Source organism: Hemicordylus capensis, chromosome 2 (assembly GCF_027244095.1).
Source record: "Hemicordylus capensis ecotype Gifberg chromosome 2, rHemCap1.1.pri, whole genome shotgun sequence".
In the NCBI taxonomy this organism is placed as follows: domain Eukaryota; kingdom Metazoa; phylum Chordata; class Lepidosauria; order Squamata; family Cordylidae; genus Hemicordylus; species Hemicordylus capensis.
Window position 1 is genome coordinate 220,863,880 of NC_069658.1, and position 25,965 is coordinate 220,889,844.

At 49.1% G+C, this 25,965-nt stretch overlaps 1 protein-coding gene across 2 annotated transcripts in view; it reads left to right on the forward strand.

The window, feature by feature from the left end:
- NRTN (neurturin) overlaps positions 1 to 25,965 on the forward strand; it is a 111,766-nt gene that overhangs the window by 69,941 nt on the left and 15,860 nt on the right. The window contains exons 1-2 of one of the 2 annotated variants that reach the window (XM_053299556.1): positions 16,850 to 16,963; positions 17,386 to 17,623. In XM_053299556.1, the coding sequence (XP_053155531.1) occupies positions 17,413 to 17,623 (211 nt within the window). In that variant the 5' untranslated portion in view covers positions 16,850 to 16,963; positions 17,386 to 17,412. Of the gene's footprint in view, positions 1 to 16,849; positions 16,964 to 17,385; positions 17,624 to 25,965 lie in introns of those variants that run through there. The other variant, XM_053299555.1, reaches the window with a different exon arrangement.

Below are 25,965 nucleotides of genomic sequence, written 5' to 3' on the forward strand. Positions count from 1 at the left end.
AGGTCTTAACACTCACACCAGTTTCAGAGGATTAATACAACTGAAGGAAGCCCAGGTGGGTCCGTGGCTGGGGGAGTCAGTCACGTGACTTGCCTCTGGGGTCCATCCCCCCCAAGGCAGTGGGCCCCCAGACAACTGTCTCCCCTTGCCCTATTATAGTTACACCCCTGGGAGAGTGGGAGGCTGTTCTCACAAGCAGCCAAGACCAGGGTGCCCACAAGAACCGGCGGGAGTCGAGTGGCTTCTGCCATCGCCATGGCAGCAACCTTCGGAGGCCACTGTTTAGCTGAAGTTAAGGGTGCAAGCACACCCTTAACTCAGGCTAACTGCTCATGTGCGAGCACCAGCTTCTCCCAGCTAGTCCTGGCACAGGAGCAGGCTCCTGGCTGTTGCCGGGGCGATCCCCATAACGCACTGCACACTCGCGTGGTGCATTGTGGGATTTCTGGGGGCCGAGACCACAAGTCCCAAACCCCTGCATGTCTGAGTTGCCTGGGGCAGCAGCGCAGGGATCTGTACGCCCTGACCTACCCAGACCTGGCAGCTGGATCGTCTGTGGAGAAGGTGAGCCCTCAAACCCTGCCCTCAAACCAGCTTCGAAGCAGGTTGCCTGGGAAGGCGAGCCCTCAAACCCTCAAACCCTGCCCTCAAACCCTCTCATGCAATCATGAGAAAGGGCTCAGGATGTGTGTGAGAGCTAGAGACACGGTTTCAGCTTGGTTGTGGCGGAAGCCTGCCTGAGTGGCTGGGCCTCTGTGCAGACTTGTTCCCTGTTGCTCCTGAGGGCGAATGGGTTGAAATTACAAGGAAGCAGATTTAGGCTAGACATTAGGAGGAATTTCCTAACTGTAAGGGCTGTGGACAGTGGAACATTCTGCCTCATGCAGTGGTCAGCTCTCCGTCACTGGGATTTTTTTAAAAACAGAGACTGGATCTGTCAGGATTGCTATAGTAGTTTCCTGAACTGAGCAGGGGGGTAAACCAGAAGACCTCTGAGGTCCTTGCCACTCTATGATATTCTTAGGAAACATTTCTTAGTCTAGTTATTTGTCTGCCAGGCAACAGGTATTCCATGGTAGTCTATCACTGAACATGCACGTTCCATTGAGTTCCACGGCTAATCGCTGTTGGCATGCCTATCCCTCATGAATGTGTCATATGCTGCTCTTCCTCTGAGGAGATCAAAGGAGGTTATATACAGCTATTAAGTCACCTTAACTCACCAAGTCAGGCCTGTTTAGTTTCTGTGAAACTAACTGTGTTTTCTGTCTTCAAGCTCTTCCACATGTTTATGATGCTGTTTGTGTAATGAAGCCATCTCTTTTGTCTCCTCTGACAGTTTCATTGGGCAATTCTGGAATTTTGAGAGAGATGGAGAGAACGAAAAAGTGTCCAGTGAATGCAATGTGTGGTTTAGTCAGCTTTTCACCAAATGGAAAAAGCTGCATGTTCTTTAACCTTTCCTCTTAGAGAAGGTGCTCAGTGTTCCCTCTAAGGCATGCGCGGGCATGCACACTCACACATTTTTGGATGTCTGCTCAGTTAATTTTAGATCCTGCTCAGGCTGAATCAGGAAGGCTCCATTCTGAATGCACATGCACACACACTGCCTTGATGCTGAAACAAACCAGGACTGAACTACTGTTGCAGTTTCAGAATCACACAAGACCATAGTTAGGACAAATCAAAACCAAGTTCACACCTTAGATTCCAATCATGGTTTGACTGCACAAAATAAACTACAGTTTGTGGACTAGCATGAGTTCAGACATGCAAATGAATTGCAGTTAGACAACCAGGGGTTCCCAGCCTTGGGTTCCCATAGGTGCTGCTGTGGCTGGGGATGATGGGAGCTGGTCCAACAACATCTGGGGATCAATAAGAACATAAGTACATAAGAACAGCCCTGCTGGATCAGGCCCACCTAGTCCAGCATCCTGTTTCACACAGTGGCCCACCAGATGTTGCTGGGAAGCCCACAGGCAGGAGTTGAGGGCATGCCCTCTCTCCTGCTATTACTCCCCTGCAACTGGTACTCAGAGGCATCCTGCCTTTGAGGCTGGAGGTGGCCCACAGCCCTCCGACTAGTAGCCGTTGACAGACCTCTCCTCCATAAACCCTGGTTCTTTGTGATGTCTGAACCCATGCAATATGCTTAGCATTGCACTGCATATTGTCTATCCTCCAATGTGTTCCATCTCACTTTTGAAATGTCCCCTCTCACTTTTTGACCAGAACACCCAATAATGCTAATTGGGAGTGTGCCTTCATTTTCCATGCTGGCATTAGGATGTCTTGAGATGAGCGGACTCTGCCTTGTTCATTCCTGTATTGTTTTTCTGCTCTGCTCTGCCCTGTGTCCTATTTTTTCCTAAATTGAGATTAAATGGGGGGAATTTCTAAGGTGAATTATGGAATTGGTGCCTGCACCGTTTGCTGCAGTTTCTAGTTCCTTTAATTCATTTGCATCTGCTCATTTGTAAAACCTTGTAGGAAACCTCCTTCTTCTCTTCATACATATGATTGCAGGCCGCGGTGGAGTTATCATTGTTCGGATGCATCCTAAGGACACAAATCATCGGGGGGGGGGGACTCTGCCTCACTCACCTACTTCCTGACACGACTTGCCAGCCAGCTCAGGGTTCAGTTTGAATACGAATATGATGAATATTTATATACCGCTTTCAACATAAGTTCCCAAAGTAGCTTACAGAGATAAATGAATGAATGAATGAATGAATGAAATGGCTCCCTGTCCCCAAGGGGCTCACAATCTTAAAAACAAAGCAACAACATAATATAGACCCCAGCAACAGCTGCTGGAGGGAGATGTGCTGGGGATGGATAGGGCCAGTTGCTCTCCTTCTGCTAAATAAAGAGAATTACCGCTTTAAAAAGGTGCCTCAGTTTGCTCAGTTAGCAGGGGCCCCAAGAAGCTGGAAGGCAATTATTCTCTCTTCAGAGGAGATGTAGAGGCACTGCTGATGGTGGATGGTGGGGAGCGTATGCCACCCCTAGGGGAGGCGGTGAACATCCCCCCCCCGCTGCCCCCTACTATACCCTTGATTGCAAGAGACTCCTTTTGTGCCACGTGGCAATGAAGGGCACATGCGCATTCTCACACACTGGGGAAATGGTGTATAAAACACATCCCGAAGCAACCATATATATGATCACAACGGCTTGGGGGTATATTTTTTGCAGTGTTTTATTAATGCAGCTTGCCAGGGTGGCCCAACGTATTGTGGCACCAGGGAGAGGCACCATTGCTCCACAACCCTGGTGGGGCCCACCCCCGCTTTCAAAACTGAACCTTGGCAAGCTTTGAAAGTGGTGCCGGTGGGGAAGGAGGGCAGGTCTCCAGCAGCCTCCTCATCTCTCCTCGTGCTTCTTGCGTGTGGGATCAGTCCCAAGGAGTTGCTGCAGTGGGAGGCATCTTGCCACCCAGCTGATGCCCCAATAGCCTGCCACCTTAAGCAACTGCTTCACCTCGCCTCATCAAGGGGCCACCCTGGTGCTTGCACATGTAGTGTGGGGGGCAACAGACACAAAGGAACCGGTAACTGGAACATAGGGACATAGGAAGCTGCCTTATACCGAGTCAGACTACTGGTCCATCTAGCTCAGTATTGTCTGCACAGACTGGCAGCCATTTCCCGAAGGTTGCAGGCAGAAGTCTCAGCCCTATCTTGGAAATGCCAGGGAGGGAGCTTGGGACCTTCTGCATGCAAGCATAAGAACATAAGAACAGCCCTGCTGGCTCAGACCCAAGGCCCTTCTTGTCCAGCATCCTGTTTTGCATAGTGGTCAACTAGATGCTTCTGGTAAGTCCACATGCAAAAGCTGCGGGCCTGCCCTCTCTCCTGTTGTTGCTCCCCTGAAACGGGTATTTAGAGGCATCTTGCCTCTGAGGCTGGAGGTAGCCTATAGCCCTCAGACTAGTAGCCAATAAAAGCATGCAGATGCTCTTCCCAGAGCAGCCCTATCCCCTAAGGGGAATATCTTAAAATACTCACACAGGTACAAATAAGAATACGACAAATACTTATATAGTGCTTTTCAACAAAAGTTCCCAAAGCAGTTTAGATAGATAGATAGATAGATAGATAGATAGATAGATAGATAGATAGATAGATAGATACAGGCTCCCTGTCCCCAAAGGGCTCACAGTCTAAAATGTAGCCTGTATTTGAATGTAGTCTCCCATTCAAATGCAAACCAGGTTGGAACCTGCTTAGCAAAGGGGACAATTCACATTTGATCCCACAAGACCAGCTCTCCTCTCCCATGTGCCATGCACAGCACTCTGCAGAATTCTGAAGTTAAAAAATGGAATCAAGGTGGTTTCCGGATGCATTCCTTCTACTTGGGAAACAAGACCAGATGATTCAGAGCTGTAAGGCGGGCTTCAGATGAGGGGAATTGCAAAAGCAAAAGCACCTCGCATTCAAAGGCTTCCCCCCTCAAAAGCAGCAGAACCTCCTTGAATTGTCAGAAACTGCTGTGGTTCATCAGCCGGCACAAAACGAGTATCTCCCATTTGCTGCAGCTCCTTTACTTCCAAGCGTCTTGACATTGCCACCTTGCTATCCCCACCATGACTTCACAGTTTCGGCTGCCAAGGACCGCTTATTTAGTCTGTGTCTAGACGAAGAGATAATGGCGTGAAGTGATGCCGTCTCCAGAGGCGTCAGAGAAGCTGCCACGAAGGTGGGCCATGACTATCCAACCAACCTCCATCCCACACAAATAACCGTTGCTTCAGTCCCTGGATTCTAGGAGCTGCTCCACAAGACTAGACTCTCTGTGGGTGCTGCTCTGCTTTTGGTCCACAGGCCCATCAGATCAAAGTGGGATCATCTAGACTAGCGTCTTGTTTCCAAACGTGGATAGCCAGATGCCTCTAGGGAGTCCAGAAGCAATCAAGGCATAGGGACATAGGAAATGGCCTTGTATGAATCAGACCCTTGGTCCATCTAGTTCAGTATTGTCTACACCAGGGATTCTCAACGTTGGGTCCCCAGACGTTATTGGACTTCAACTCCCATAATTCCCAGCCCCAGTGGCCTTTGGATGGGGATTATGGGAGTTGGTCCAAAAACATCTGGGGACCCAACGTTGAGAATCCCTGGTCTACACTGACTGGAAGCCGCTCTCCAGGGTTTCAGGCAGGAGTCTCTCCCAGCCTTCCTTGGAGATGCTGCCAGGGATTGAACTTGGGACCTTCTGCATGCAAAGCAGATGCTTCTCCACTGAGCTACAGCCCCATCCCCTAAGGGCAATATCTTACAGAGCTCACATGCAGCAACCCATCCAAATGCAAACCAAGGCAGATCCTGCTCAGCAAAGGGGACAATTTTTGTTTGCTTCTGTATGACCAGCTCTCCTCCCAAGTATAAGGCTTCTCATAGAAAAGCTGGGGATACATCAAATAATGGCTGAAATCCAGATTAAGTTACTCAGTAGTACTACTCAATAGATACTCTTAAGGACTACTTAATTTCAATAGTGCTACCCAGGAGTAATTTCGTCTGGATGTCAGCCAACAAGAACAACAGCAACAGCAACAATAATAATCTATTAAGATGTTGCTGACTGTTAACTAGCAGATGGATAGGCACAGAGCCTCTGCAAGCTTCTTTTAAGGGTTGGGGAGAATTTGGGGGTCTTGGGAGGGACGACAAGGTATGCACAATAATGCTTGTGTGTGGGAGGACCCAGCGTGAAAAATTACTACATTAAGCAGAAAGCACATATGCTTTGCAGTCAGGAAGGGCTCAGATTAAGATTCCAGAAGCAGGTTCTTCTCTTCCTGTCACTCAACAGGGCACAGCCAATAACACCGGAAGTTTTTGAGGAGGAGGGTGAGAAAGAATTGGGAGAAAGCAGGGAGGGAGGGAGAGAGGGATCAAGGATATTTCAAATCTGATGCAGCATGACATCTGAGTTGACATGTTTGTTATGGGTTCCATTTGTAAAAACCATGATTGCAGCCCTTCCATATACTGATATACTACAACTGAACATGAACATGGATGCTCTGCCATGGGGAAATAGGATATTATGAGGCTATTCACATGTGTGTGAAAAATCGGGCTAAGGGAGCCCAGCCCGGCTTTGCACATGCTTATGAACCGCTGAGATCGGCCAATCCCAGCGGCAGCACGGTGGCAAACCTGCCTAAGACGCCTCCCTTCAAAATGAGGTTAGGCGAGTGAGCCCTCTCCTTACCCATTTTCAGACTGCCAGACTGCAGGTTGCCAGACTGCGGGGAAGGGGGGGAATCCCCATAATGCACTGCGCACTCGCACAGTGCATTATGGTATTTCCAGGGGCCAGGATGACAGATCCTGGCCCCCGACCCTCCCACGGCTGGGGCACGCAGGGAGCATGCCGAGCACAGGAGGAGCAGTCGTCTGTGGGGAAGGTAAGTCTAACCCACCTTCCCCTCAGCCCGCTCTGGAGACCTTCTCACTGGTCATGAGAAAGGGCTCTATGGGTGTTATTTGGGATATGAAAATATTTCAATAGGAGGAATGCCAGTCTTCTTAGATTTCATAGGTTTAAATTACCCATAAACACAGAAAAAGAGCTTGGCTGGGGTGGACCAAACCTTCAGCCGTTATGACTGGGGATGATGGTAGGGATGTGCACGGAACTGGCTGGCCCGGTTCGGTTCGAGTCTGTACTGGCCTCAAACCCAACTGGGCCAGTTCGGTCCACCACCCCCCTTCGAACCACCCCCAGTTCGGTCCGGGGAAGTTTGCAAGCTTTTTAAGTTTAAAAATTGTTTAATTTGCAAGCTTTTTTAGTTTAAATTTTTTTGACCTTACTCCCCTTGGGGAAATTCCTGGAGGTGGTGGTGGGGTCAGAGGAGGTTCCCCCTCCCCCCACTCTCTCCATTGCCCCCTCTGGCAGGTTTGGCTGGCTTTTCAGCCGTTCGGCCACTCTTCAAAATGGCCGTCGAGTGAAGGCCGAAAACCAGCCAAAGAGTGGCAATGGATAGAGCTGGCGGGGGAGGGGAAACCTCCGTGGACCCCTCCCCCCCACCGCCTCCAGGAACTCCCCCAAGGGGAGTAAGGTAAAAAGAAGCTTGCGAACTCCGAAACATTCGGCAGTGTTCGGTCTGGGATCGCACCAAACGGGGTGGTTTGGTTCGACCCCAAGCCATTGAACCGAACCGGCTCAACATCGAACTGGCTCGACATCGAGCTGGTTTGCACACCCCTAGATGATGGGAGTCATAACCCAACAGCATCTAGGGACCCATGGTTGAAAACCCCTGTTTCTATCAGAGTGTAACCAGATGCTCCCAAGAAGCCCACAAATAAAACATGAACACACCGGTCACCACCTATTCATTTTTCCTCCAGCAACAGGTACTCTCAGGTATACTGTTTCTCAGCCTGGAACTTAGTTATGGCTCACAGCTCTTGGCAGAACTTTTCTTGATTCCATGAGTCTCCTTGCCATGGAGCAGAAACCTTCTTGCCCATCACTGAGATCTGTTGGTGGGCGAGAAGCAGCTCAAAGGCACAGCTTTCCTATCAGTTGTGCTCTTTCACAAATCCTATCTGAGGCAGCCCAAGGCATTGTGGGGCTGCCTGGCCCCACGCCCCTGGTGGGAAAGTGGAACAGCCCCCTTAACAACCAGCTCTTGAAAGCTAGTTTGAAAGTTATGTGGGGGACTGGAAGCAGAGCAGATTGCCAGCCACCTCTTCTCTCCTCATGCTTCGTACAAGTTTTGCAAGGATCAGGTTGGTCCTGAAGAGCTGTCCAGTGGTGGCTGCAGAGGACTCATGCTGCAGAAATCTGCCGTCTGAAGCAACGGCCTCATTTTGCCTCATGAAAGGGCCACTCTGGCTGATGTTCACTTCAGTTCTGTTGCTGTTCTCTATGAGGCTTGTGCAAGAGAACGTCTTGGAGCTCTACATTAGGGATGTGCAAACAGGCTCGACATCGAATGTATTAGACGTCGAACCATTTCAGTTCAATGGTTTGGGGTTGAACCGAACCACCCCTGTTCAGTCCGACCCTGGACCGAACCCCCCTTCGACCCATTCTGGCGGGTTGCAAGTTGTCCCCCACCATTTAAATTTTTTTAACTTACCCTCTGGGGGGGGGGATGTTCTCCAAGGCAGCGGTGTGTGTGTGTGTTCCACAGAGGCCCATTGCACAGGTGCGGTGGCCTACAAAATGGCCACCGTGCTGGGGGGAAAGGCCCAAATGGGCCAAAGAATGGCCAAACAGGCCGGTTTGGGATGAATGGGAGGCCGATGGGGGGAGGGGGAACCTCCTTGGACCCCTCCGCTGCCTTGGAGAACCCCCCTTGGAGGGGAAAAGTTTAAATTTTTTAAAAAAAATTAAGCTCACAAACCCCCCACCCCACCCTCCTGACTGGACTGAACTGGGGGCGGGGGGCAGGCTTGAGGGGCTCCCGGACCGAACTGGCTCAATCCAGTTTGGGTACAGTTCAGATTCAGACTGAACTGGACCAGCCAGTTCCGTGCACACCCTTACTCTACACCCCTCTGGGCAGATCAACCTCCCACTCTGTCCCCATTAGCCACACCCGAAACCCACCATGGGAGGAAGGTTCCCTCACTGCCACTCTGGACTTTCTTTTTTGATGAATCTGTTCCCTTTCCTTTAATCCCTGATTTTTAAAAAAACCCCTATTCCACTTGGCTTTGTTTACAAGTCTTGAAACCTTGAGATTCTGACTGGCTTTCTCCGATGATTCTGTAGCTTGCCGGGCCCTTCAATGACTTTGCTTATTAGCGTGTACTAATTCTGGGTTCCATCTCAACAAAGCAGGAGCTGCTCCCTTGTCAGTCCTTTGCTGGACAGAAATGCTGTTCAGGACTGTTTTGGAAGGAAATGTTTCTTTCCATGGTCATTTTCCTGTTGGCTGATTATTGCTTTTTGAGATCGGATAGCATTCCTTCCAATACACTTCTGGAACAAAGGCACGGGACCCAGGGAAAGGGGTGAATCGTGGGCCACACAATTTTTTAAAAGAATCAATAGCCAGGATAGTGTAGTGGTTAGAGTGCTGGACTAGGACCGGGGAGACCCAAGTTCAAATCCCCATTCAGCCATGAAACTTGCTGGGTGACTCTGGGCCAGTCACTTCTCTCTCAGCTGAACCAACTTCACAGGGTTGTAATGAGGAGAAATTTAAGTGTGTAGTACACCGCTCTGGGCTCCCTGGAGGAAGAGCGGGATAGAAAATGTAAATGAATAAATACATAAAAATAGGGAGCATCTTTCTCAATTACAGTGAGGTCGTTCTCACAACTGGGTGGGTGGGGCAGCGGCTGGCTGGCAGGGAGGTGGAAGGCTTGGTAAACTTACCTCCCCGCCAGGTGACCGAGTGTTGGGAATGCGGAACCCGTTCCCGGACGAGCAGGGCTGCGTGCCTGCAGCATAGAGGTGCGGGGGGTCGGGGCAATGTGTCCTGGCCTCTGGAGATCCCACTCACGGGGTGCATTGTGGGGATCCCCCCCCCCAGTGGATGCCTGTCACTGCTTCAGCGCTGGCTAAATGCACCCTGGCAGTCGATCAGGGAAATGGGACAAAGGGAGCTCTTGCTCCCTTAACCACTTTTGAGAGGTGACTCCGTCGGCAGCTGCTCTCCTCTTGCTGGTTGTCACAGGCAGTCAAGCCCAGACATAGCTGCCCTATCCCGGTCTTGGCTGTATATGAGAAAAGCCTCAGTGGAGCCAGCGTGGTGTAGTGGTTAGAGTGCTGGACTAAGACCGGGGAGACCCGAGTTCAAATCCCCATTCAGCCATAATACTAGCTGGGTGACTCTGGGCCAGTCACTTCTCTCTGAGCCTAACCTGCTTCACAGGGTGGTTGTGAGGAGAAACTTAAGCATGTAGTATACCACTCTGGGCTCCTTGGAGGAAGAGTGAGATAGAAAATGTAAAATTAAAAAAAAAAGTATCGCATTCCCCATTATCCATGCATTCCACTCTCTTACCCACCTCCACTCCCATATTCATGGTCCACACAACTTTACAATATTACGTATCTGATCTGCGACTTAACAGCTAGTTAAAAGTGTTGCCCGCCTTGGTTCAGGTATTTATTTTATTATTGTTCTTTTTAAAAAAATTGCTCACCCTGTCATTGTACAGATCCACATGAATCTGGCTGAATGCTTAGAATATTGGACTGGGGTTGAGGAGGCTGGTTTTATCCAGGTGCAGCTACGCATTGGCAGTGTAGGATGAGGGGAAGATGCAAATGGTTGGGAAGAACTGAAAGCTGGCATACTGTGTGTGCGCTCCAATCTCATATCTGTTTTTGAAGGAGCTGGAAAAGTTATGATCCTTGTGGATGCATAACTAGGGCACATGGGGGCGAGAGGTGTGCTGGCTTCACAAAAACCAGAAGGGAAATAAATAATGGGTTGTGTGGTATAGTGGTTAGAGGGTTGGACTAGGCTAGAGGGTTGGACAAGTTCAAATCCTAGTTCAGCCATGAAACTCGCTGGATGGCTCTTGGTTGATCACTGATTCTCTCAGCCAAACAAACCACAGGGTTGTTGTGAGGATAAACATAACCATGTACATTGTTCTGGGCTCCTTGAAGAAGAGTGGGATATAAATATTGAAATGAAATGAAATTTAAAAACACCCCAAACTGCCCCAGTGTAACTTGATGGAGTGGAATGTTCCCAGACTCAGAGTGTAGTTAACAGACAACTAGGTGGGCACAGCTAATTGAACTCAATGTTGAGGCGAGTTGAGGAGGGCTTGAACAAAAAGGGTGGGAACTTTTTCAGCTAGAAGAAGGCTCCCTCAAGATAGTCACAAGCCTTTATGCTTCTGAGGGGCAAAAGTGTCTAAAATGTTCACCATGCTCAAGCATAGGTTCACCCTGTTATCTGTTTGTTTATAGTTTCAGGTAACACATGCACAGTAGGAATATACCACAACATTTTGTTGTGGGTTCATGCTTGTAAGAGAACTCATTTTAGAAATTATCTGAAGCTCTGTTCAGAACTTGTGTTGCTTGCACGTACGTGTTTTTGTGTGAATGGGTAGATGTGCTCATTTAAAAAGTGAACCTAGATAAAGGCCTGCCCCAAATGTAGAGTATGCATAGGAAGTGCACTATTGTACATGCAGGGGCGGCCCTTCCATAAGGCAAGGTGAGGTGGTTGCCTCAGGCAGCTGATTAGTGGGGCACACTGGCACAGCTAGGGCAGTGGGGCCCCATGTTCTCCCCACCCAGCGGCACACATGCCCTCCACCAGTGGCACATGCCATTGGCAGTCGCCTTCTCTCTTTACGGGCAACGGTGGCTGCCCTGCTGCCGATATCCACCACTGTAGAGCAGGGAGAGCCTCTTCCGTTCTTCTCTCCAGAAAGGAACAGAATGGGCCCTCTCTGCTTTGCAACAGTGGATATCACTGGCAGGGTGGGCATGGTGAGGAACCATGGTGAGCAGTGAAAAGCCATGGTGAGAGGCAACAGGAGCTGCTGCACCAAGTGGTGGGAGGGTAGTGAGACTTGTGAGGGGCCCTTAGCAGGCCTGTCATGGGATTTCAGAGGAAGACAGCCATGAGAAGGGACCACACAGGGGCCACCCTACCTGGTGGGCCCATGTTCTCCGAACACCTTTGGACCCCAGTAGCTCCGCCCCTGCTGGGGCACCAGCAACTCCGCCCCTGTTGGGCACCAGCACAGTGACGAGATGCTCTTCTGCTGAATGAGGCAGGAGAAAAAGCCCTCAAATTCTGCTGTTGCTGAGCACACAATCAGGGACGGTGCCTCTGGCCTTGTTTCGAACTGATAGAAGATCAGCCAATGGGAGCTAGGCATCTCTTACACCATTCTTCATCATGTGAACTGCCTTATGATTCTAGGAGCAGAGCAGCAGATGAACAGAAGGGGGAGACCTGCATTCTGCTTATCTGTATTTGCTAGCGCTTCTTCAGTAGTGAAGGTCTTCTGCATGAAATCAGAGGCATTCTGTCTCGGAATGGCATCTACTCTGACTGGCAGCGGCTTCCAAGGTCTCAGGCTGACAGAGCTGGATTTCCCCAACTCTGTTCTTCCTCCTTTTTCAAAACTTTGGGGGACTGAACCTGGGGATTTATGCAAGCAGAGCAGCCTGCGCTCTGAGCGTGGCCCCTCCTGGTGTGAATGAAAGCTGCTGCTTGGGCAGGAATGGATTTGGAGCCCTGCGATGGCTTGCCCCACTCACCCCCTTTGCCGGCTGCTCCCTCCCCTCTCCTCGTATGGCTCAAACTTGGAAGGCAAACAAAGTTGAATTATATCCGGCAAGTCAATGCAAGGGCGTGGTGCCAATTTAATTTGAAGAGGAGTCACGCGACCCACGAGCCACAGGGGTGTACCCTGTCAGCGGACTGGCTGGGGGGCATGACGCAAGGCTGGGAGGGGTGTCAAAAGCTGGAGGAACACTCTCTGCTCGTTTCCTTTGGCCAAGAAATGACATCTTGTCTTTTAAGCCGGGAATGTTTCCTCCCCAGTGATAATTAAGTTGGCACTGGGAATCTCCTTGCTGCCTTGACCCCAGGGGGTGCTTGAATCATCAGAATAATTGCTGTTTATCACTCCTTGTTGATGAGAGAGACTGACAGGCCTTGGGCAACGGGGCGGCATGGTAACGAACCAGCAGAGGCCCCTGGTGTGTCAACATCTTTATCAGCAGAGATGCTAATTTCTGGCCAGCCCAATGCCAAAAATATCTCCAGAGGAACGCCAAGTTGCCAGCACTGTTCAGTAAGCCTGCAAATGTCTGATAGCATTGCTCTTGTGCCTGAGAATGTTGCTTTTGGGAATTTGGGAAAGGGAGGATTTCCTACCCTTAGAGAGCTTATCTCCCTGGGCTTGTGCCTGAGGAACTGTATTATATTAGCATGCTGAAGAATGGCTAGAATATGGAATCATTCAGGGAGGCGACGGACATCTGCGGATAGGGAGTTCGGCTTCATCCCTGAAGGACTGATTTATCTATTTGTCACCTAATGCAGAGACATCGCAGTATTGGCTACTGCAACAGAGGCCGCTTAGGAGGAAAGGTCAGTGCTGCAACTCACACAGAAGACCAGCAGGCAGACTCCCTCTATTAAGGCCTGTGCTCACAGGACCCCTTAACCCTTCCACTAATTTATTTCTCACAATGTGCTGACTGGGAGTGATCTTTGCATTCAGACATTTCCTGGACGAAGCTGTTGACTCTTTGGCTCAGCAAGATAGCCTTGCAGTTGCTGAGCTGCTAGGTGAAAAGCAGAGCCCATTGCAAGAGCTTAGCTCTTATGAATCAATGGAAGAATCCTTGCTTTGAATACATCTTGCAGGTTGCCAAGAGACCAGAATGTTAGTGAAGAGTAATGACAACTTGGACTGGAAGGCTCGTGGAGAGATCATTACAAATATTAAACTGGGGAATAGGGAAATGAAGTATTGATATTAACAGAGGATTTCCATAGAGACAGACACTTGCTTGAGCCAGCAAAAAGTGTCATGCTTTGGAATAAGGATGTGCAAAATGTTTCGAGCTCGAAATGGGCCGTTTCAAGTGTCCTGGGCCATTTCAAGTGTTCGATACAAAACACCCTTTTAGAAGGGGCCTGTTTCAAACTCGAAACAAAATGACCCCATTTTGAGTAGAAATGTTTCAAGTGTTTTGAGCACCATTTTGGAGGGCTGTTTTTCTAGGGAGAGCTGATCTACTGATTGTGGTCAGTGGGTAGACCAGGCCTCTGCTCTGGACTTAGCACGTCAGCCCACCTTGGAGGTCGGATCCACCATAGACCAGTCCTCCAAGGTGGGCTGAAATGCTAAGTCCAGAGCAGAGGCCTGGTCTACCTGCTGACCCCAATCAGTAGACTAGCTCCGAGGTAACAGCTAACATTCAGTTGCAGGGGTGGGGGCAGCAGTAGCCTGGCCACTGTTCAGGGACCCCTTGACTGGTACCCCAAAGAATCCACAAAGGAAGAGCCCACAACCACCTAACCTAAGAACAGCCCTCTTGGATCAGACCCAAGGCTTATCTTGTCCAGCATCCTCTTTCTCAGAGTGGCCTTTTCTCACAGTGGCCTGTCAGATGTCTCCAGGAAGCCCACAGGCAAGAGGTGAGGGCATGCCCTCTCTCCTGCTGTTGTTCTCCTGCAACTGGTATTGAAAGGCATATTGCCTCCAAGGCTGGAGGTGCCCCATAGCTACCAGACTAGTAGCCATTGATAGATCTGTCCTCAATGAATTTGCCTAAGCCCCTTTTCAAGCCATCCAGGTTAGTACCCATCACCACATCCTATGGCAGAGAATCCCATAGATTAATTATGCACTGTGTGAAAAAATGCTTCCTTTTGTTGGTCCTAAATTTTCTAGTCAAAGCTACTCCTTCGACCCAGAGTGTTGTTCAGTCCCACCCATTGCAGCCACATGGGACCGGAGGGTGAGGTTCCTCCCAAGGAGGAACATATTCCATGAACCCAGAACTCAACAACTCATTCCTCTGGAATCACCAGCATTGGCCCCAGACTCCTGGGAACGCCACTGCCATCAATTTCAGCCCCAGTTACAACAGCGATGACAGAGAGCTCATCTGGCAGCTCACTGGCTGACACTGGAAGGGTCTCCTTGAGGGGTCGCTTCAGGAGATGGATACAGAACTGAACACAGCTGTGGGGCATGAGGCTGGGTGATACCAGGAGGTTGGGGAGACCGCCTGGATCTTAGGCTTTCCGTGCTCAATCCTCGGTTGCTAGGGCAACGGGCCTGCTAACTGCACACCCAGCTGCCGCCTTGCTCCTAGCTACCTGCTGTGGCCTGCTTGGTACAGGCAGCCATCAGAGCATCTCCATATCTGTGGCTGATTTGATGTGATCTTTGGTTTCTCTGGGGACAGAATGGGCATGGATTAAGGAGGGAGTGGTCAATCAGGCCTTCGAGACTTGATGATACAAGGAAAAGGATTGGGACTCCTCACCGCTTTGGTGGTACCTCTAGCCTCAAAGGCTGAATGGCTCTGCGTGAGTGGGTGAGGATGAGGCCTTTGAATTACCCTGACCCCCTACAAGAAGATGAGCCAGCAGTGTGATGCAGCTGCTAAAAAGGCAAATGCAATCATAGACTGCCTTAAGAGAAACATAGTGTCCAGATCACAAGAAGTAATTTCCCCCCTCTATTCTGTGCTGGTGAGACCTCACTTGAAATACTGCGTCCAATTCTGGACGCCGTCTTTTGAGAAGGATATTGATAAACTGGAAGGGGCTCAGAAGAGGACAACTAAGGCAGTGAAAGATCTGGAAACCAAATCCTATGTGGAATGGTTGAAGAAACTGGGTGTGTTTAGCCTGGAAAAGAGAAGACTAAGGGAAGATATGATTACTGTCTTCTCTATCTGAAGAGCTGTAACACAGAAGAAGGAGAAGGAAGCAGATTCAGGCCAGCCATTAGACCTGCCATCCTAACCATTAAGAGCTATTTCATAGTGGATCAGTCTGCCTTATGCAGTGGGGGGCTCCTTTGCTCAAGATTTCCAAACAGAGGCTGGGCGGCCATCAAATTCCTGCACGGAATTTGATTAGAAGACCTCTAAGGTCCCTTCAAACTCTAACATCCTATGATTCTAAGAGTGGAGCAGAGATCCAAATTGCCCAGTATGTGAGTGCCACACCATTTGGGGGAAAGGACATGACTGTCTGACCTCGGGCCTGAGTTTAGTGCCCTTGTTGCTCGGGGGGTGGAGAGTTCAACCTGCTGCAGTTATCTGATTTACCAATGTTAATCAGTACCATGTTAATCTTTCACCCACAGGTAATTGCGAATTGCCTTGTCTTTTTCTCGGAATGGGGGCACATGAAGACAGCATGTGATCAGTTATGAAACATGTTTTGGATACTTGGACAGGGAGCGGAGGAGAAGAGGGGAGAAGATGTAATTTGGGGCCAGTTAGGAAGGTCACACCCCATTTGGCCTTTGGTCAATCTAAATTATAAAAGCGGGACTCTTTTAGGATCAATCAGTCCCATCTGTGAGCTGCATGTGCTGCACTAGTGAAGAGAACATTCAACTTTCTCGCAAGTATGGATCTTGACTTTGACTCAAAGTCTGGCCAGGGGTGTAGTAGGAGGTAGTGAGGCATAGTGGGTAGGTTTAGTCTAGCAATAGACTAGCTTGACCAGGAAGCAGGACTTGTAAAAAGTTACTGGGCTGTGCTATGTTGATGTTGGAGATGGAAATCCTTTGATTTTGTGCTCTGTATTTTATTTTGGGTGGAAACTCAGATTCTGACAAGGATGGTGAGAGAAGTAATAAGATCCTTACCCAGCCGGTGCAGCTGCTGGCACCAGTGCCGCTTGCTCTCACTGGCTTGTTGCCGCTCACCCTCCCTGGCGTGGCCCCAAGCATGCTTCTCCCTCCTTTACCAAGCCACCCATTCGGCTGTTGCTCAGTTCTGGCCTCCATGGATGCATGGAGGCCATTTACATGGCGTTCGTGCCCAGTTTGGTCCGTGATCAAACCTCCAAACTGGCCTGGTTCGAGGTGAAACAGTTTGGCAATGAACCGTTTGTACACACCCCTACCCCCTGCTCACCCTCCCCACCCCAGTAACGGTCATGAGAACAACCTAGTCGTTTTCCTAAGAGATACTGCAGTGTTATTGTGATTGAGCGGGAGGAGAATTCACTGGTAGTAATGCTCACTTCATATTTCTCAAGGAGAATGTTCCAAGCTCCGCAAGTTTCATATTTCTGAGTCTGGAAATATGAGTCTCAGCAACATAACTAGTCCCAAATTCTCTCTCTTGGTCATCCAGGAGTGTGACAGTTGCATAGGAAGCAGCTCAATGTAGGAAGTGTTGATAGGACTTGCACTTTGGCTACATATTTTTTTCTTCCAGCAGCCCTGTGGATGGGTCATTAATGTGCCCATTGTATTAATGAGGAAAGACTAAGACTCACCAAAGTCCCCAAGTGAGTTTCGGCTTGAAGAGAAATTTGACTTTGTATCTTGAACTTGCAAATTTTCCAGCAGAAATGAAGACAGAGTTAGGGATATTATTCTCTCTCTCTCTCTCTCTCTCTCTCTCTCCCCCTCCCCCCTTCTTCCCCCCTCTCTTCCCCCATCCCTGCATATCTGTCCGACTGTCTTCCATCACAAACGGTACACATTTTACTTGGTTGCCTGACCACTCACCACTTAACATGCTCCCTTATTGACTTTGATAACCTATGTGCAATTGGTAGGAGGGGGCAGAGACTTATGGGGCAAAGGGAAGCACCCTTTTGTGCCCATGGTGTTTTCACATGCTGGTGGGGTGGTGGGCTGGAGAGGGGTGAACGAGGGCTCAGCGGAGGCTGGTGTAATAAAGCTGTCTGTTTTGCCTGTTTTGCAGAGTTTCAATGTTCTGACTTGGTCTAAGATGAAGGTATGGAAGTTTGCAGCCATAGCATCGATGCTCTTCAGTTCCATGTTGTCCATTTTGGTTTGTAGAGACTTCTTCAGTGGGAGCCAGACATTCACCTTTCCTTCCTCACCGCCATCCTCGAGAGCCTCCTCATCTCCCGCGCTTCCTGGAGGTCACAGAAGACACCCACGAGCTCTGGAACGCCGCAGTTCCCTGATCTCCCAGTGTAAGCCCCTTGCATGCCCTCTCTTCTTTCTCCTTGAATGGAAAATGTGTGCGTTCGATGGTGATTCATGTCAGGGCTGCACAAAACATTAGGGATCTGCCCGAATCGTTTCAGGACACCGTGCGGGGTGGGGGAGGGTGGTAGTTTTAAGAATGAGGCACTCAGGTCCTTACCTGCCCCCCCGCCGTGACCCACTGCTGTTCCAGTCACGGCACTGTCCTTCCCAAAGGCCCGTACGTGACTGAATCACAGTGGCAGCAATTTGGTGCTCAGCAACACCCTGCTGAACATGCAAATGGCCACTGTGCATGCCACCACTGTGATGCAGCCACACACAGCTTTTTGGGAAGGACAGCTGGTAATGACATATGTGTCTCATTCTTAATGCTACTACTTTCCCACCCAAAGAAACATTCTGGATGCGGCTGCCCGAATCGTTTTCAGCAACCCTCTAATGAGGCACTGAAATGATTCTGATGTATCCCTCCTAAACATAGAACATCAATGCACTTGTACACTTGTGCACCCATAAGAAAAAGAAAGATGCTAGGACAGGTCACATGGTCGACATTAGGACAGGAGAAGTTGCCAGTCATGTGTCAGTTAAAAACAAGGTAAGAGGCTGGGAGCTTGATCGTGAGCTAAGCCCCAGCTGGGTAGGATGAGCACACCCTACCCAGAACCCACCCCCAGCTTCAGAACGAGGTAGGGAGTAAAACTGCCCTACTCAACTGAGACTTAGCAGATGATCACGCTCCCTGCCTCCTACCTTGTTTTTTACTCGCATGAGACTGAAAACCGGGAATACGCCCAGCTCTTGAATTAGGGTAGGAGGCTCCTTGAATGTTGGCCATGTGAACTGCCCTGCTATTTACTTCTGTTGTATTCTATCCAGTAACCTTTTTATGTTTTGTTGTTGAGAAGTTTGTCCCAGTGGGAATCCTGCAGAGAGTGGGGGCAGGGTGGAGTCAGAAAGGAAAAGGGATGGAAGGGAGAAAGAGAAAAGGGAGTTCAGAACATAACATAAGAACATAAGAACAACCCTGCTGGATCAGGCCCAAGGCCTATCAAGTTCAGCATCCTGTTTCCAGCAGTAACCCAGCAGATGCTTCTGGGGAGGCCACAGGCAAGAGGTATGCGCATGCCCTCTCTCCTGCTCTTGCTCCCCTGCAACTGGTAATGAGAGGCATTGTGCCTCTGAGGCTAGTAGCCCTTGATAGCCCTGTCCTCCATGAATTTGTCCAAGCCCCTTTTATAGCCATCCAAGTGGGTGGCCATTACCACATCCCATGACAAAGATTTTCACAGATCAAGCAAATGTCAGATAAATAAGAATGGGAGATCCTGGTGGCATGCACTCCCAGAGAATGTGTTGTGTGAACTTAGTGATGATGTTATTTATCTACTTACTTACTTGATATATTTGCACACCTCCCTACACTCATGTCTCTGGGCAGTTATGTACTTCCTTAAGCTGTGGGCTTCTTGGACACTGTATAACATTTACCCCTGATTTCTAGTTTCATTTGGATCAGGTATATTTAAGAACATAAGAACAGCCCTGCTGGATCAGGCCCAAGAAGGCCCATCTAGTCCAGCATCCTGTTTCGCACAGTGGCCCACCAGATGCCTCTGGGAAGCCTACAGGCAGGAGCTGAGGGCCTGCCCTCTCTCCTGCTATTACTCCCCTGCAACTGGTATTTAGAGGCATCTTGCCTCTGAGGCTGGAGGTGGATTGGCACACAGATGACCAGAGGTACTCTTACCCCTGGACTGCAGGGCCAATGTCCAGGGCCCTCAGACTATTAGCCATTGATAGACTTGTCCTCCCTGAATTTATCGAAACCCCTCTTAAAGCTATCCAGGCTGTTGGCTGTCACCACATCTTGTGGCAGTGAGTTGCTTCTGAATAAATTCTTGGTTAAATCTACATAAGATTACTTCGTGTTTGTGAGGGAAGCTGCTATCAAACAACTCCCTGCCTCAAACCTGTTCATATCCCAGTTCCGGATTAAATCAGGGCAAATAGGAGTCTTGATGTCATTGCTCCCAAATTCCTTCTTGTGCTCTGTTTGGATCCATATGCATGGCTACTCCTGCACATTGATAACCTATAACAATGTGGTTCTGTCAAACCTCACCTGGAATCCGGAGTCCAGTTTTTGGTAGGGCTGTGCATGAACCTGTTTGGGGGCCCTTTTATGGACCTCTGAACAGGTTTGAACATCAGGCAGTTCAAAGGGTTTGAAGGAGGGGATAACTTTAAGGGTGAGGGAGGGTGCACTTCCCACCGCCGTGTTACCCCTGCCAACGCTTGCTTAAAAAACGTTCCAGCGGGGCGGCAGTGTACCTCCCGGCTGCCCCGTCCGCTCCTTGGACCGGAAGTGACCAGAAGTACCCGTGCACACGAATGTCACACTTGCTCACGCGCATGTACCAATGTGCACATGCGCATGGGCTGCTTCCATTCACTTCCGGTCCGAGGAGTGGATGGGGTGGCAGGGAGGTACACTGCCACCCTGCTGGACCGGTTTTTAAGCAAGTGCCAGTGGGGGAAATGGGAGGGGGGAAGTGCACCCTTAAAGTTATCCCTCCTGTCTTTGAACTGGCCCCCGCCAGTTCCGTGCACATCCCTAGTTTCTGGGCTCTGTGTTATAAGAAGAATGACATTGATAAACTGGAATGGGGTCAGAGGAGGGCAACGAAGATGGGGAGAGGTCTAGAACCCGAACTCTCTGAGGAATGGTCAAAGAAACAGGGCATGTTTAGCCTGGAGAAGTGAAAACTAAAGGGAGATGGGAGAGCCTGCTTTAAATCTCTGAAGGGCTGTCAGGGAAGAAGGAGCAGACTTGTTAACTGTTGCTCCTCCTGAGGACTAGAAACATGGAGGAAAGGTCTGTCAAGGGCTGCTACTCTTGATGGCTACAAGCTACCTCCAGGTGCAGAGGCAGGATGCCTCTAAATACCAGTTGAAGGGGAGCAACAGCAGGAAAGAGGGCATGCCTGCATCTCCTGTTTGTGGGCTTCCCAGCGGCATCTGGTGGGCCACTGTGGGAAACAGGATGCTGGACTATATTAAGAACAGCCCAATGTTAAACAATATTATAATATAAAATATAACAAGACAACAAACAAAAAAAATTAGATTAAAATAATATTCAAAATAAATGTTCAAATATCTTTATATATAATTAGGTAAGATATACCCGTGGCTAATCCCATGTGTGGCAGCTCTCGCGAGAGTTCGTGAGCAGCTGCCTGTATAGTGATGGGGAAGAAAACAGCGATGGTGGCTGGCAGGAGAAAGTGGTGGGCCAGCTGGCTGCTAGGAGGAAGTGAGGCGGCCGGTGGGAGGAAGTGGGTGAGAAGAGGCGGCTGCCAACAGGAGGCGTTGGGCCAACCAGCCAGTGGGTGGGTGGAAGTGGTGGGCTGGCGGGCTGAGGCAGCCAGCGGGCGGGCAACCGGGTGGGTGGCTGTGCCGGCGGTGGGCCGGGGGGGAGGAGAGAAAATGGCTGTGGCAAACTAGAGGTGCAGATGCTCTGTGCCCGGCCCAGCTAGTGGATTTATCCAAGAGGTCAAAATCACAAGCAAGTAGATTCAGGCTAGCCATTAGGAAGAACTCCTTTACTACAAGAGCTCTTGGACAGTGATAGTCTCTCCACTGGCGGTTTTCAAACAGAGGCTGGATGGCCATCTGTCATGGAGCCAGCGTGGTGTAGTGGTTTAGAGTGCGGGATATAAAATGTTAATAATATGCTGTCTGCAGCAGTTTCCTGCACAGAGCAGAACTAGAAGACCTCCAAGGTCCCTTGTGACTCTAAAATGATTATATCATTCGATTGTATGATTATATCATTCTATTGCTTTCTAATTATTGCTGTTGGATGCCTTTCAAGGTCTTTACCCTGAAAGCAGGTAACACAACTTTAAAAAAAAAGAATGGGCTGGCTATTCAGCATTTTTCTCATTTACAGTATATTTGTTTCCCCATTATCATTGTATCCCACCCTCTTACTCACCCATATTCATCCAATGAAGGAAGGGAAGGGAAGAAGCAGAAAGTAGAAAAGAAGGCTGGTGGTGGGGGGGGGGGGAGAAGAGAGGGAGGGAGGGAGGGAGGGATAGGGAACAAGGGAGATGAAGCAAAGAAACTGCTATGCGTGTCTAGGTGGATTAGCAACAAGGAGATTAGAAAATGGGTGACACATCTTTTACATAAATTAATGTAATGGCTGATCAACAATGGCATAACCAATGGCTAATAATCTGGTGGCTATAGGCTGCCAGCCTCAGCAGCAAGATGAGTTTGAATACCTGTTACAGGGGAGCAACAGCAGGAGAGAGGGCCGGCCCTCAGCACTTGCCTGTGGGCTTCTCAGAGACATCTGGTGGGCCACTGTATGAAAAAGGATGCTGGACTGGATAGGCCTTGGGCCTGATCCAGCAGGACTGCTCTTATGTTCTTAAATAAAGAAGGCCTCCTCTGTCCCACCCATACACTCCCATTTCCCCCTCCTCATAGCCCAAAGAAAGAATATCAATGTTAAGGCCTTCATTTCACCCCGCTTTTGCACCAAATAGGAGACCTGGCCCTCAGTTTGACGACCTGTGAATTATGGCTCAACCTTAGCAACATCCCAGTGAAAACCATCAATGCAACCAATCCAAGTAAACAATGCAAAACATCCGATTAAAAAGGCCAACCAATAAGGGAAAGGAAGATAAACACCAATTAGTCAAGCAATTAGAGAAGCCATGATCTTAAAACCAGCTGCCAACAAACATAAGAACAGGCCTGCTGGATCAGGCCCCAAAAGGCCCATCTAGTCCAGCATCCTGTTTCGCACAGTGGCCCACCAGATGCCGCTGGAAGCCACAGGCAGGAGTTGAGGGTGTGCCCTCTCTCCTTCCATTACTCCCCTGCAACTGGTACTCAGAGGCATCTTGCCTTTGAGGCTGGAGGTGGCCTTTAGCCCTCCAACTAGGAGCTCTCCAACTAGTTTACTCCAATAGTAAACAAGTGGAGCCAGTCAGAACAGACTCCTAAAAGTACCATCGAATCTCGGTGGCATGATGGCATCAATCAGGGAGTGAAATGAAGGGCGTTTGGGGGCCACAACCAAAAAAGCCCTGCTTCTCCTGGACACTAGTGTGGCATCCTAATAGAATGGCACTGCAAGTAAATTTGTAGGTGGTGCATATTGGAGAAGGGTTCCCTTGAGAGCATCTAGACCATTTAGGCTTCAAAGGTCAAAAGCAGCACTTCAAATTGGGCTTGGAAACAAACTGGTAGCCTGATGCAATTGTCTTTGCAAGGGTGCAACAAAGTAACTGTGTCTCACACCCAGCTAGGGCAGTTTGCACCAACTGACATTTTCAAAGGCAGCCCTTGAGAGGATGTGTTACAGTAGTCGAGTCAGGAATCTCTAGGGCTGGTGTTCTCAACAATGGGTCCCCAGATGTTGTTAGAGTATGACTTTCATCATCCCCAAAGGCCATTGTGGCTGGGAATGATAGGAACTGTAGTCCATCAACATCTAGGGACCCAACGTTTGAGAACACTGGTTCTATGACATAAACCAAAATGACCAGTGCTCAGAGATGCACCTAGGTAATTTTGGAGCCTGGACCTAAAGGCCTTTGGAGGCCCCCTCCCCTGCAAATTAAGCATCACCATGCTCTGCCAGGTGACCACACCACCTAGGACAGATGGAAGAGGATTTGGGGGCCCCAAGGGGCTATGGAGGCCCTGGACTTCAGCCCCAAAGTCCAGGGGTAAGTGCCAGTGAGGGATTTAGGCACTAGCTAAGTAATACAGCTTAGGGCCTCACATTATGAGGGGCCTCTGAATACCAAAAGAAAAAAAAAGGGCCGGGGGAGAGAACTAAGTTTCAAGTTTTGTACAATTTGTTGAAAAATAAAGGGGGGGGGGAGACTCTAAAACAGATGTTATCATTCTGATAAGAAAAAACTACTAAAGTGAACCAAAGTTCAGAAAGTGAACAAAGTGGTTTACATAGAAAAATAAGTAATACATAAATAAGATGGTCCCCAGTCCCCAAAGGGCTCACAATCTCAAAAGAAACACAAGGCAGATATCAGTAACAGCCACTGGAGGGATGCTATGCTGGGGCTGGATGAGGCCAATTGCTCTCCCCCTGCTAAATATAAGAGAACCACCACTTCAAAAGGTGTGGGTTTTTTTGCTCAGTTGTGTCCATACAAACATACTTGTATGGACACACAGTTGTTTATGTACAGAAATAACTAAGTTATAGAAAAATATCATTCAACCAGGGCCTGGTTTAGACCAACACCCACCACCACTATAACAGGCAACATTAGCCCCTTCACACGGATGCTGTTGTGAGCAGTGTAGTGACTTCCAACCTGTTTTGTAACGCTTTAAGCTTGACATATCTTAATTTAAAACCTTTTAAGCTTGACATATTTTAGGGCCTCAGCATCTCATAATCCGGCCCTGACAATGGCCAAGATATCCTGTGCTTTTAATAGCCATTTGACAGGCAGGGGTCACATTCACACATAATTCAGTGAATCCACTCTCATCCTCCTGTCTGAATTCGGACATAACGGAGATCACTCTCTCTGCAGTCAGCGAGACTGCAGAGAGGAGAGGGAATTGGATGTTTGGGCTTCCTTCTTGCATGAAGGACAGCCCACCCAGCCAATCATGGCTGGAGAGAGGGAGGAGCTTCCTCCCTCAACTCCGGTTGAAGGCAACACAGCCTGTGGCTCTGAATTTGGACGCAACACAGGCTGCATGGAACCTTGGGTTGGGGTGAAGTAACTCACTATAACTCGAGGGTTCAGACTGGAATTAAAGGGGGGGAAACCCTCAGATCAGTCACCTCACGGAACCAGATTTTCTTGCATTCAGAGACATAACAGTACAACAACCTCTGGCCCCTTAAACTCTGGTTCCACATTACATGCAAATGAGGCCAGAAATTTAGCTGGTGCCACGTTTCCTTCCCCGTGACTGATGTGATGAGGCACAGCTTCACCTGCTAAATTTCTGCCTCTCACATAATTGATTCCAGGAGCATCACCAGGGGAAACAGTTGATTTTCAGGATGAAATGAAACATCAGTCACCAAAAATGACATTGTGTGGTATCGTTTCTCTCTCCCGCCTCATAACATCAGGCTTACTTTTCAGGTGACATCATTGCAGGTCCTATATAACTGATGGGAACAGGAAGATGCATGTTGGGATGATGTCATCACGCACATCAAGTGGCCCTGCAGGTTATGGGGAGCAAAGGTTGACATGCCATTTGTCAGTGCAAGACGGCACAAGACATTTTGGTGCCTCTGGCAGAAAAACCAAATACCCTTCCCCATGGGTGGTAAAAATATAAGATCAAACAAAACTATAATTTGTGGATGACATTGACACTGTGTTGCCTCAGACTCTACTCCAGGGGTAGGCAATGTGCCGCTCCCCAGATGTTGCTAAACTACAACTCCCATCAACCTCAGCCAGAATTTATTATAGCTGGGGATGATGGGAGTTGTAATTCAGAAACATCTGGAGAGCCACACGTTGCCTGACCCTGCTTTGCTCCCTAAAATGGGCTTCCCTGCTTAAGCCGGGTCCTACAGCTGCCTGTGAAGGGGGCACATTAGGGTGAAGAAATGGCTTCTTCCCATTTCATCCAACCTCAAAGGCAGGATGCCTCTGAGTACCAGTTGCAGGGGAGTAACAGCAGGAGAGAGGGCATGCCCTCAACTCCTGCCTGTGGGCTTCCCAGCAGCATGTGGTGGGCCACTGTGTGAAACAGGATCCTGGACTAGATGGGCCTTGATCCAGCAGGGCTGTATGTATGTATGTATGTATGTATGTATGTATGTATGTATTTATTTATTTATTTGGTTTCTATACCGCCCTTCCAAAAATGGCTCAGGGTGGTTTACAAAGAGAAATAATAAATAAATAAGATGGCTCCCTGTCCCCAAAGGGCTCACAATCTAAAAAGGAACATCAGATAGACACCAGCAACTGTCACTGGAGGGATACTGTGCTGGGGGTGGATAGGGCCAGTTACTCTCCCCCTGATAAATAAAGAGAATCACCATGTTGAAAGGGGCCTCTTTGCCAAGTTAGCAGGGGTTCTTATGTTCTTATTACTGCGCCATTCATTGGCTCTGCACCAGGCACTGGTCTGCCTGCCTCTTGGGTTAATTGGAATAATAATTTCTAAAATTGGTGCTTCATGAACAGCACACCTCTGTGCTGCACTTCTGGTTATCTCCACTTCTGGTTATCTGCTTGCTCGGTGCTTTTTATCATCTCTCACTCAGGCTGTTCTCACGAGC